The sequence below is a fragment of the Narcine bancroftii genome, chromosome 4 (assembly GCF_036971445.1).
Source record: "Narcine bancroftii isolate sNarBan1 chromosome 4, sNarBan1.hap1, whole genome shotgun sequence".
NCBI lineage: Eukaryota > Metazoa > Chordata > Chondrichthyes > Torpediniformes > Narcinidae > Narcine > Narcine bancroftii.
Window position 1 is genome coordinate 291,407,297 of NC_091472.1, and position 13,009 is coordinate 291,420,305.

The 13,009-nt window shown below is 37.6% G+C and overlaps 1 protein-coding gene across 1 annotated transcript in view; it reads right to left on the bottom strand.

The window, feature by feature from the left end:
- Nucleotides 1-13,009, bottom strand: part of slc4a10a (solute carrier family 4 member 10a) — a 155,040-nt gene that overhangs the window by 49,075 nt on the left and 92,956 nt on the right. Inside the window, exons 9-13 of the mRNA XM_069935401.1 lie at nt 12,090-12,236; nt 10,417-10,517; nt 4,449-4,623; nt 1,608-1,741; nt 118-363 (exon numbers count right to left, since the gene is read on the bottom strand). Coding sequence (XP_069791502.1) covers nt 118-363; nt 1,608-1,741; nt 4,449-4,623; nt 10,417-10,517; nt 12,090-12,236 — 803 coding nt within the window. The remainder of the gene's footprint in view (nt 1-117; nt 364-1,607; nt 1,742-4,448; nt 4,624-10,416; nt 10,518-12,089; nt 12,237-13,009) is intronic.

Below are 13,009 nucleotides of genomic sequence, written 5' to 3' on the forward strand. Positions count from 1 at the left end.
AGAATTCATATAAAACAGATGGGAATTAAAAGCTCAGTTCTCAGTGCTGAATACATCGGTACATCATCTATTTGACATGATGCTGGAAGCGTTTGGAACTGTAATTAAAATACGTACGAATAGTGGGTCAGCTGTTCCAGACGATTGTGCATGTTGATAGGATATGTCTCACCAAGGTGATACAGCTTCTCTAGTGCCTCATAGATGAATATAATGCAAATAAGGGAAGCAAATGCTTCCTCTGTAAACCGGGTGATGTAGCAGACCAATGAACTTGCATCTGTAGCAACAAGAACCAGGCAGAGAATTGCTGTCCAAAGTCCAATACAAGTTCTCAAAGAAAGATAGGATAAGCCATATTCTCTGTGGTAAAAGGATTGAATGACAGATGATATAATAGATACACTGCAAAATCTGCATGTAATGTAACAAGTCAATACTTTTTGATATTCTTCATATTCTTAATTATAAAATATTTTTAAAAGTTCCTATTGTGTAAATTTTCTAATACACTCTTGATATTGATGGATAAAATTTTAAACATTCCTGAATGCAGAAAACTGCATCTGTTCCAAAGATCACTGAGTTCACCTATAATCTGTACATTTTGCTCTATTCGGAATCTGACAAGCAAATCAAATAAATGATGGCCAGATAGTAAATCTTTTGAATATCTAATATACTGTTCAGCATATTTTAACAAATTGAAAACAATATTGCTATAAATAATCAAAAATATTGCAACTTAAATCATGCTCTTCTAACACATTGCAGACAGGTTTCACAAATCATGTATCTTCCTCAAAACAACCTTCAATTTAATCAAATAATTCTTTGAACCTGTTAAGAAATTGACATCTCTCAATTGATGTAAATATTTTCTCAGAAAACAACTCCACATTCTGTAAAAAAGAATATTACACAAAAATAGACTGCGTTTTTCTGATGCTAATCAGGAGATTTTATTGATGTAGATGTAAATTGGGAAAGTCGTTTCTGTTTCTGCAGGATCAAAAGTTCCTCCCAACAAACATTATGAACTCCATGGAAGGAGATAGCTGTAATGGTCAATGGTATGAATCATTCTTCATGGACTTGGACACTGGGCCAAAAGAACATCAAGGACTCCTGTACATTTGGTGCCATGCAAGCTCAGATTGTTACCATATGACACCAATGTTCAGAGCAACTCACAGGGCATCAGAGTTGAACAATGTCCTTAAGCAGGATGGCATTAAGGTAATGGTGTCAATCCCCTGGAACATGCATTGACACGGATACAAATTTTGGGTGAAAAGTGCAATTCTCTTTTCTGTTAACTTGCATGGGTACAAATAATTATAGATCATGGATTGCTCAAAAGCTTTCCAAGCTCAGTGAGGCTCTATCACAAGGATTAAGATATTTAAAAGTTGACAACATATTGTTGGTGGATCGATTTTCGTGAATACATTCCCTTGAAGTCATTAATTTGCAACTAAAACTTAATTTTGATGCAGTTAGAAGATTGCATTACACCAGCTTGTTGACAAACCATAAATTTTAGAATTTTTCTGAGAGGTGGTTAATCTGTGCAGAAAATTGAACTGAGCAATTAATGTACTTACTTGCAGAATTTAAACAGTATTTTTTCAAATACCAAGACTGGCCCTGTGCTCCCCAAGATTGTTAATGGTTGTCCTGCAAATAGTGAATATGCTATGCCTGTCATAGATGCTCCAAAGAGAGATTCAATTGCACTCTGGAAACAAAAGAATGATTTTTAGTATGCCTGACATCAAAGGCTGTGATCACATGGATGAATGTTCTTCCCTTATTTCACTGTTTATGAAACAACGCAGTCTCCTGACACACCAATTACCACTTTTTCAATATACAAAATTCCGTTGTCAATTATTTAAGACCCAATGGTATCAAAGTATGCATAAGATGATTCACCCTTAACATTCATTATTGCATGTCTATAAATTTCATATGAATTGTTGACCGACTTAGTAGGAATTTTGAGTAACAAATGTTTTATTTATCATGTAACCTCTGCATAAAATTACGAGAGTGGCTATTCTCTCTCTCTCGATGACTTTCACCACTATCGGGCTATTCCATGCATTTGAAAGCTAAAGCAATAAAATATACATTTAATATTCCCTATTAATTTCTCTGATGTTATGTTTTATTCAATATTTATCTGAAAGCTAAATAATACTGTAGATATAAATGTAAATACAAAATATCATGAAGGGGTTTTTTAATGTGCATTTGGTATATCTGCTTAATAATACAAATGTAGCTGAGGAGAGTGCACAGGGTCAGCAGATGGACAGAGAAAAGTTCAGTGAATGGGCAAAATTTGGCAGATATAGTAAAATATGGGGAACTTTGTTCACTTTTCTACAAAGAATGAAAAGGCAGATTTCTTTAAAGAGATAGACAAGATGCTGCTGGTCAGCGAGATCTTGCACCTTTGCATATTAAATGCAGAAAAGTGAGCATACCAGCATAAATAATTAGAAAGAGGAGATTTTGCCCTTAATGCAAAAGAAATGGAGAATAAAAATGGAGTAAAAGGTGGTGGTGTGACCAAACCAAGAGGTGTCAGTTGAAAAAAATGTGATACGTTATTGAAACATGCAAGATTCTGGGGTTCTTGATAGGGTAGATCAGGGGTGTCAAACTCAAATTCACAGAAGGCCAAAATTAAAAACTTGGACTAAGTCGTGGGCCAAACTAAATATTTATTGAAAATTTTCAACATCTGCATGTTTCTCTTCTTTCAACATATGTAATGTTAAACTTTTTCTTATTAAAATAAATGTTTAATAATAGTTTTGGTTAAACTCTTTCCAGAAGAAGCATTAACAAATGAGAAATAAAATATTCAATAAATAATATTTCTCTATAGCCTTTTAAATGTACCTTTTTTCACAAGCCAACAAGTCAAAAAAATAACAACTTGCCTCAATGAAAATCCAATCTTTCAACTATGAACAGTCGAAAGTTAACCAAAGAAAATATTAATCCAAGCTTAGCTTGCTACACTGTGATTTACTCTGATGCACCTGGGTCTAAACCAGATACTTGGCATCTCTTCTTAGATGCAAGTTCATCAAACTCTGGGGTCAGAGTTTGCCTCCCACCTGTCTTGAAAGGTCTGTTTTCTGTCTTTCGTTTGGCCATTTTTCGTAAGGGGTTTATTAATTGTGAGTTGGGCGACAGGTCACAGATGCCAATGAAAGTAAAGAGAGGAGGTGGGGGCGATTAGCGGGCTGATGGGCCGGCGCCAACGCATTTGCAAAGCATTCTGGGATTTGTAGTATTCGCTGTGCATGCGCTATACTGGCACGGCGGCCAGCGGGCCAGCTCTAATACATATTTGATATGATCTTGCGGGCCAAATATAATTATATCAAGGGCCAAATTTGGCCCGCGGGCCTGAGTTTGACATGTGTGGGGTAGATGCTGAGAGGATGTGCTTCCAGTGAAAAAATGTCCTCAAAAATTAAAGGATATAAATTCAGAAGTAGAGATTCCCTATTTCAGATAACGATGAGGAGGAATTTCTTCTTTTGGACAGTCATGGCTTTTTGGAATTCTCTACTGTGAGAACTGTGGTCCCTAAACTGATGAATATATTAAAGGTCAAGATCAGCAGATTTTTTTTGGTCTCCAGGGAAAGCTAAGGTTATTGGGAACAATCAGGAATAATAGAGCTAAGAAATGATTGACCACAATCTCATTGAATGGAAGAGCAGACGTTAAACAACATATAGGTTTGTCCTGCTTTTATTTAGTTTGTCTTACAGCATTATATTAATTACAAATATTCAAATTAATTGCATCAGTTTATAATCAAATAGAAAGATTACACAGCAGACATTGAATATTCGTAGAGAATTTTAAAGGGATTGTAATTCAGCTGACTTTTACAGCAAGAGAACAATTTGTGCCTGAAAGCCAACATACTTAAAATGCTGCTTAGCTTTCTGGTCTGCTTACCACTTGAAATAAATAATGTGTAATTAAGTAATTACCTTCACCACAAGGTTTAAAGGCAGTCCAAAAAGTACACCATTATTTCTCAAGGGCAACGAGAGATGAGCAATAATTATTTGTCTTGCCAGAAATCTTAATTTATGAAATTATGCTATTGTTGTTCTCAAATTAATCTAAACTATTATTTACTTCAGCAAACTTGTGATCCAAACACAGAAATGAGCACAAAATTATTAATATAAATCAGTAAAAACCATGAAATGGGAATGCTGCAACTTCAATCAAAAAAATTAATAAATTAAGTGTTCAAAACTTTGCATTCTGGTATATTAAACCAATTATGTAGTACCACAGCAACATCTCCACACTAAAAAACAGATAAATGTTGGTAACGAGCATAGAAAAAGTAATTCTCAACACATTTTTTTTTTAAAAAAGAGAATTTTTCATCTTACTATGTAACCGTCTGTAGCTTCACCCAGCAGACCACCAAATGTAATAACAGGAGACATACAGGCACAGTAGAGGAATAAGAAAGATGCAACACATTGCAAGTTGAATGCATCCTTAAAGTCACTCCAAAAAAATGGGATCTTTCTTTTGATGTCTTCACATAATCCACCAAATAGCCTAGTTTTGGAGAAATCAAAATATATTTCAGTAGACAAAATAGAGATCAAAAATTATCATCTGAATTTAAATATAGGCACTAAATTTGGTCTCCTCAGAGAATCCATGCTGTTTCCACATATAATTTCTTGGCCCAAAATCCCACGATAACCCTGAATGCTCTTACCAAATCCTCTATTTTAGATCAGCCATGATCTAAGATGGCGGTGCTGGCCTGACGGGCCAAATGGCCTACTCCAGCTCCAATTGTCTATGAGAAGAAAAATTCTCAGGATTCACAATCCTATTGGTAGAAATACCTCATCACCTGACCCAGTGGGGTCAACCTTTCATAGTGAATGTGCTCCCAGATTCCAGATATCACACATCTTCCTTGTCAAGCCTTTCAGAGCACAATGTTTCAATTAAGGATATAATACTCCACTTACCTATTCTCTTTTCTAATATGGTAACTCATTCTCTTCACCTAACTCTACAATTTTGCGGATGCATGATGTCCTCATGACCTTCTATCGATCATTTTATGATCAGCAACTCAATATGACTTACATGTGGTCCCTTCTTAGCAACTTTTAATGTTTCCCAAAGAGGGAAAATAAGTAATTTCAACTCCAAATTAGGATTACTCAATAATAGATATCAACAATTCATGCTCGATTCATTGTACATGGAACATACAAGGTATTAACTGGAATTGGCACAGTAGATGCTGAAGAGTTGTTTCTTCTTCGTGGGAAATCTAGAGGGAAAAAACAACCTCACAGCAAGGAATGCCTCATTTTAAACTGAGATGATGAAAAGATTATCTTATTTTTAAATCATATCAATCTTTACACTTAAAGTTAAAGATTAATTGATTTTTAACTGTTAAGGAGAATCAGGGTATATAGCAATCTGGAGTGAAAAAAAATTTGGCAGCCCTGCCAGAGCTGTTACAACTTCAGCGCTGCGGGTGGTATAGACCCGCAGAGAGCAGGGAGCAAAGTCGCAGCGCTCATCCGTGGGGTCCAATTGCCCAGTCTGACTGCCATCGGCTCTGTATAGGCTTTGATCTGTTAAAAGAGCCAACAGTGGTTTATTTTAAAATCCCCCGGCTGGGGGGATCTGGGCCTAAGATGGCAGTGCCTTATACTCGGCAGTGACCTTGAGAGGTTGCAGAGTCCTGGAATGCAAAGGATTGGAGCAGGACACCAGAAAACTTGGAGAACAGCAACTCACACCCCATTTGAGAAGGAAAAGCAGTGAAGACAACCATTGGAATGGTGACCATGGTAGTGGACTAGTGACAGGCTCTAAGACTGAAAACACACATGGCGACTCGAGGTGAGGATCCCACACAAGCTGTGGGCTGCTGGTGACTAAAGTTTAAGGACTCATACCAGGCTGCAGACTGCTGGAGACTTAGGGTACTGAGATGTGAGAGAGCGTCGAGGGTGCTGGAGGCTTCCTGATCGTGTCAGAGGTTTGGATCTGGAGCTCAGGTTGCTATGGTTTGGACTGAAAGTTGTGTGGCTGGGGAGGCTGCGAAAATGCTGGAGGTAAAGCCGTGGACATTTAATGACTGGGGGACTCTCTTACTTCTTTCTCTCTGGCCTTAGGGGGTGCTGGCCAATTTCTGCTGATAGCGAATCTTTGTCTTACGGTGGACTAAACAAATTTTCATGTAATATCACATTCTCTGTTTTATTAATGACAAAAAAAATCTTGAAACTTGAATATAGACCTAAAAAAAAATTAGCCATAAATTTAGTAAATTGTGCTGAATTAAAGACCCACATCATTTATGCCTGCTTCCAGGCCCAGTATCCTTAAATTTTATAGCTTCGAATATTCATGGTTGTCAAGATGAATTCCTTGAGCTTCACAAATTATGCAAATTACACATTGAAAGCAATCAACACAAAATTCCCCTTGCATTACATACAAAATATTTTTTGCAACACTGCTAAATTTCTGACCATTGTTTTTTATAATTATAATACCATATAAATTTGCAGTGTTTTTAAAAATATTTTAAATTAGATTCATCAATGGATAAATATAACGTATTTTTCTCTTGTGCAACATCTCAACTACCCGCCACAAGCTGTTAATTACTAGGATAAGGTGCCAGTGTGAAAGGGGTCTCTTGCATGCATCCCCAAAATGTCGCTGGCCTTGCTGCATAGTCAACAGTCAGGGACAGTGCGTGGGGAAGAAGGGATTGCTATGCAAGAAAGTACCTGCACGCGGGAAACCCACCTTTGTTTTGCAGATTGTGACATAAGCAAAAGGGAGAAATAGCAGGAACGCGGCGAGTATAAAAGTCAGGTCTGAGCTCCTAATAAATCCCAGAGCTTAACCTGACTAACACTACATGTGTGCATCTTCTTTTGTGTAGCGCATGGCTACAGGCTAATACACCAGTTAAAGGTCCAATGTGAATGCTTCCGAATCAGCACAGAGGTGTCAAATCATCCCAGGGCTAGACCACCCAGGTAGGGTGCATCATCCCCGGGTCAGATGATGTCTGTGTGCCAGTTAGCCTATTATGAAAGCGACATGGACTATCCAGGGACAAACTAGTCACACATTGTTGACATTAAGTGAGTGCAGGAACATGAAGGGAAAAAAAGGTGCAAGTTTGTATTCAATTTACTAAATCCTGATCAATGTACTATGATCTTGTATTTAAACAAAATTAATCATACCTAATTATACATAATTAAGCATTACGTACAGCACAGTATGAGCCCTTCAGCCCCTGCTGTTGTGCCAACCTATATAAATCTTTATCAATACATAAAGGACTGGGAAAGTGGTAGTGGCAACAAAACACGCACAATTTATAAAAACCATAGGAAACTCATAGTGGGGATGAAATATGCCCGCACACACACACACACACACACACACACACACACACACACACACACACACACACAGACATACACACACAATGAAAGGGGTACATACAACAATCAAGGATAGATAGATAGATAGATAAATGTGTCTGTGAGAGACAGAGAGCAAAGAGACAGCAGACCTGCGTCCCAGAATTCCGTGCGGCAGAGAAAGGGCTGTATGCACGGGGCACTCATGGAGCGGTTTCCCTGCCGCGCAAAATTCTGGGAGGGCAGGTCCGCCATCGCTTTATGCATCAATCAAATGTCACCAGTGGAGGATAGCCCCTCTCCCCGGAGATGCCTGGTGGTGAGTGTGAAAGGACACAGAGAACCAGTTGACAGTGGTCCAGTGTGAATGGCAAAAACAGCTACTTTAACTGGTTCATTGAACTGCCAACTTGGCCAGTGTTGAAAAGGGCTATAGAAAGAGGGACAGCTAGAACATTGAGTCTGTACCATGATGATGGCCTGAATATGCTTGATCTGTTACCTACCTGCATATTACTGAGTTTGCACCGTACAGTTTTAATACATTTATTAAACAAGAGACGCAACAATGGTTTTAAAATCAAGAACTTTGCCTGTTATTTGTTAAATGCAGAAAAGGCTCAGAAGTGTCAACTTTAATCCTGAAAGGACTGACTCCAATGTTTGGACTTCACAGTCTAGACATACATTGCCTTCAATGTTTGAGACAAAGATTTTTTTTTTCTTTATGTGCCCCTGTGTTCCAGTTTCAAAGTTGTGATCAAACAATTCAGGTGTGATTAAAGTGCACATTCCAGATTTTATTCAAGGGTATGTCTGTACATTTTGGTTTGACCATGTAGAAATTACAGCACTTTTTTTTTAAAATATCTGTCTCCTCATTTCAGGGCATCATAATATTTGGGATGTAGCAATGATATATATAGTAGTCATGTTTACTACTTTGTGGCATTTCCCTTGCTTGAGATGACTGCTGTAATTCAATCAGGTGCTGAGGATCTTCTTTATGTTCTGCCAGGCCTCTTCTGCAGCCATCTTCAGCTCCTGCTTGTTTCGGGGGCTTGTTCCCTTAAGTTTTCTCTTCACCATATGGAAGGCATGTTCCATTGGACTTAGATAGGGTGAATGACTTGGTCATTCGAGAATTTTCCAGTTTTTTTTTAGTTTTGAAAATCTCTTTTGTTGCTTGAGCAGTACGTTTTGGATCATTGTCTTGCTGTAGGACCAATAACCCAGTAAGTTTGGAGGCATTTGCTCAAACCTGAACAGATAAGATGCTTCCATACAGCTCGTTTTGCTATTGCCATCAGCAGTTACATCATGACTGAAGTTAAGTGCTCCAGTACCTGTGGTAGCCCCAGATGCCCAGGCCAGAACACCTCCACCACCATATTTCACAGATGAGATGGTTTGCTTTGGATCTTGGGCAGTTCCTTTATGTCTTACCATCACTCTGACACAGGTTCATCTTGGTCTCATCTGTATTTCTGTTTATGAAGTGATCTGCCAATAGTGACACATCCACACCTGCATCCTGAAGAGCGTTTCTGATCTGTTGGCCAGGCGTTTGGGGATTTTTCTTCATTATGATGAGCATTCTTCTGTCAACAGTGGAGGTCTTGCTTGGCTTACCAGTCCCTTCACAATTACTGAGCTCACTGTTATGCTCTTCCTTCTTAATGATGTTTCAAAAGTTTATTTTGATAATCCCAAGGCTTGGGCAATGTCTCTTACTGTTTTATTCTTGTTTTTCAGCCTCATAATGGCTTCTTTCACTTCCATTGGCACAACTCTGGTCCTCATGTTGAAAAATGGCAATTACAGACTCCAAAGGTGACTTAAAAGCTTAAAAGCATGCCAGCTCTCAGCACCAATGAAGCAATTAAACAAACCAGAGTAATCACAAACACCTATGAAAATGTAAAGGTAAAGGTTTCATTACTGTCAATACTACATTTAGAATATAACATACATGAAATGCTTTAACTTTGTCTATAGAGAGTCGCCACTTTGTCAAGCGTCCCTCACAGAAATGAGGGCCCAGTGAGGGGTGAACTCATGACCCTTGGTTTACAAGACCAGTGCTCTAACCACTTATTCAAAATAATGTATACAAATACCCTTCAATAAAATTTGGAATGGACACTTTTAATCGCATGTGAATTACAAATTTAAAACTGTGGACAAGCACAAAAGTCTACAAATTCCATAGTTGAAGTAAAAACACAATGCTGGAGAAACTCTGCAAGTATCCTTGTATAGCAAAGATGATCCCCAGTTTTTTTTTCTTTTTTAAACCCCCTGCTGTCTCTCCCCTCCCCCCAAAACACGAAGAAAAATAAGAAAAAAAAGAGAAAGATGGACTGGAGAATCCCAAAGGAATAAAGCATTTCTAACATAAATTTTAAGATTGGAGGTTAGATCCCCAGTCCTTGTCGAGCATAGTGATTTCAGCCACAGTTAGTCCCCATGTGTTAGCAGGAGAAATTTAGCTCAAACTCTCTTTCTCAGTGATGACAGCAACCCCTCCACTCCACACACACACACAAGGGCAAGAACAGGAGCTGGTTCAGCTATGGTACCTTACATTATTGGTTAGTTCCAAATAGCCATTTGACTTAAGATAGGTATCTAGTGCCAATGGCAAAAGTTAATGGGCAGAAGAATATGCTAAACATAAATTGTGCAGTACATATTTAAATAATATCTCAGAGACATCTTATTGAAACTTATGCTATGTTCATAGAATGTTATACACTGGGGTATGATTTACTTATTTTTATTTCTGACTCTTATCAGAATATCCATGCAAGAAGAATCTTGTGAATGAAAAGATTTGGGAACACAACCATAATATTCACTCTTACATATTAAACCTAATAAGACTGAAATGCAAAAAACACAATAATCTTTTGCCAACCTTCCTGTTCGCTGCAACTCTGGTCCAGTATGCTCTTCATGTGGGTCAGGATCTCCATTTGCTGTGGTTCCGTTTGGTATTCCAGGAACTTTTCTTTTTTCCTGCCCAAATTATGAAACAATAATAAGGGGCCAATATTAGACATTTTAATCAATGAAGATCAGATATAGCTGCTACAAGTACATACACTACCATCTTACATGCACTACTTTTACACAAATAGTGAAAACAAAATGCAGTGAGAAAATATCCATGCATTATAGATTTGCATTTGAAATTCACCAATACAATGTTAGGTTCCAATATCTGCATTTGTGATTGTAAGCAAGGTCATGGGCGTGAAACTAATTATTCCGGACATCAGAAGATGGCTCTGTAGATAAGCAAGGATCACCCTCTTCCCATGTCCTCCCACCACCAATCTACATTTTAATATCATAGGCAATGAAGGTGTGAATGTATGGTTTTCTTCATTATTAACGGATTACTTTAATTCATTAACCGTCAAATAAATGCAACAGACCAGCTGAATACTTTAAAATTGACTGTACAAAAAAATGTTTCATTCAAAAGTCTCTTAGTACTTAATAACTTTTGGATCAAGGTTCACTAATTGTTATGCAACTGTGGGCTAAATTTGTACTTCTCTCTTGATGCAGCTGAAATTGTAACCTGAAAGTTTTCAGATATTTAAAATATTTTGATTTTAATTTCCCCTCAAAAAAAATCTGAAAAGTGGATGTCTGCTGACGATTTCAGGGTGTTCAGCTCCACTCATAACCCTTCACACAATAAAATCATCCGTACAAGGAGGCACCAGGACTTGGACAGAATTCTATGGACATTTATTTGCATTGTACTGATGTCAGTCAATGAGCATCCACAAGACAGTGTCTAACTAACTTGCCACACCATCTCTGAATCACCCACCATCAATGTTCTGGGCATCTCCATTACTCAGAAATTTAATTAGCCCAGCCACATACCTATCAGAGCTACAACAGAATGCCAGAGGCCAAGTATTCAACAACAAATCATACAACTGTTGGCTCCCCAAATTTTTTTCCAATGATCCATCCACCTTTCATATATTAGCATTGTGTTAAAAATATTCCCCACTAGTTGAGCAGAACTCCAATATCACTTATGAAACTCACTATCACAAACCATCTACCTTGGCCCCCTGTCCTCAATCTTAAATACTAAAATCTCAAGTGTAATGTAAAACACCGAAGAGCATAGTGCCATATAAGAATTTAAGAATAGCATTCTACCAGTTGTTTTACAGATTTTTTAAAAAAAAACACGTTTTGCAGTTTTTAAAATAAGAAATACAGGTGCTTTTCTGGTCAACTAGTTCAACACTACCAGGCATTCATTTCAATTGCTTATTTAGGTTACTTTATTAACACCCACATTTCCAAATCAATAACTTTGCAGCCCGATACTTTTTTTTTTAAAAAAGTGATCTTACATTGTGACCATCAACTTGAGTTCAGAAATTTTTCAGTAAAATTTTATAAATGTAAGTTTTTCAGTTCTTCACTCTGAAAGGCCACGACACAGTCTAGCTTCCAATAGAATTATACGGTTCTTATTTCTCCTGTTTTACTGAGTCAGTTAACATTATTGCATTTCAACAGAAGTATTTGTTCATAAAGTAACATACATACCTGGGAAGGTACACTCTTTGGTGGCTCTATTCTAATCGATGGATCCCATTCTCCTGGTGGCAGGACAGTCACTTGATCAAGAAATTCATCCACACCAGCAACCAAGTCATTACGATCTTTTGCTTTATATGCAACATCATGAAATACCTATTTGTATAGAAATAAGAACTAATTATACTAGGCTCCTTAATATACCAATTAGCTGCATTTCCAAATTTGTATCCCAGTATGCAACTTCTGCTTAATTTATTATGAACAATGATTTTCAATATTACTAACATGAGGACAAGATATTCCAAAGGATTTATTTCTGCAACTACAAACAATATCATTAAGTGTAAAGGGGGTGTTAAATAAATGGGTAATTATAACTCTTGTTTGGAAATTAAGAAGAGTATATTTGTTCATTGCAAGTATCCAAATATTTAGGAAGGCAACCTGAATCGCAGTTTCAATAAACAGATTTATTCAGCTCAAGGTGCAAAGTTTAGTTTAGTTTTGTTGATTTATATAGTCCATTAAAAACAACTCATGTTGACCAAAGTGCTGTACAGATCACAACTTGCATCTTAACTTAAGCAGCTATTTAAAGTGCAGCTTAAAGTGGGAACCCGAGGTTCAGCATTGTACATACAACATGGAAACAATCAACAATCACTTCCAAAAACCTGTGTGTAAAAATACAACTTCAGCCTGGATTTAAACAAGTTAAAGGAAGGGGCTGATTTGATGGAAGGAGGAATGTTGTTCCACTGTTTGGGGGCTGCTATCGCAAAGGAACAATCTCCCCTGAGTTTGTGATTTGAGCGCAGAACAACAAGTACCCTAAATTGGCCGATCTGAGCAGTCTTGGAGTAGGGCTTTAGGAGATCAGGATATAAGAGGGGGCTAGTCCATTGATGGCTTTGTAAACAAAATGG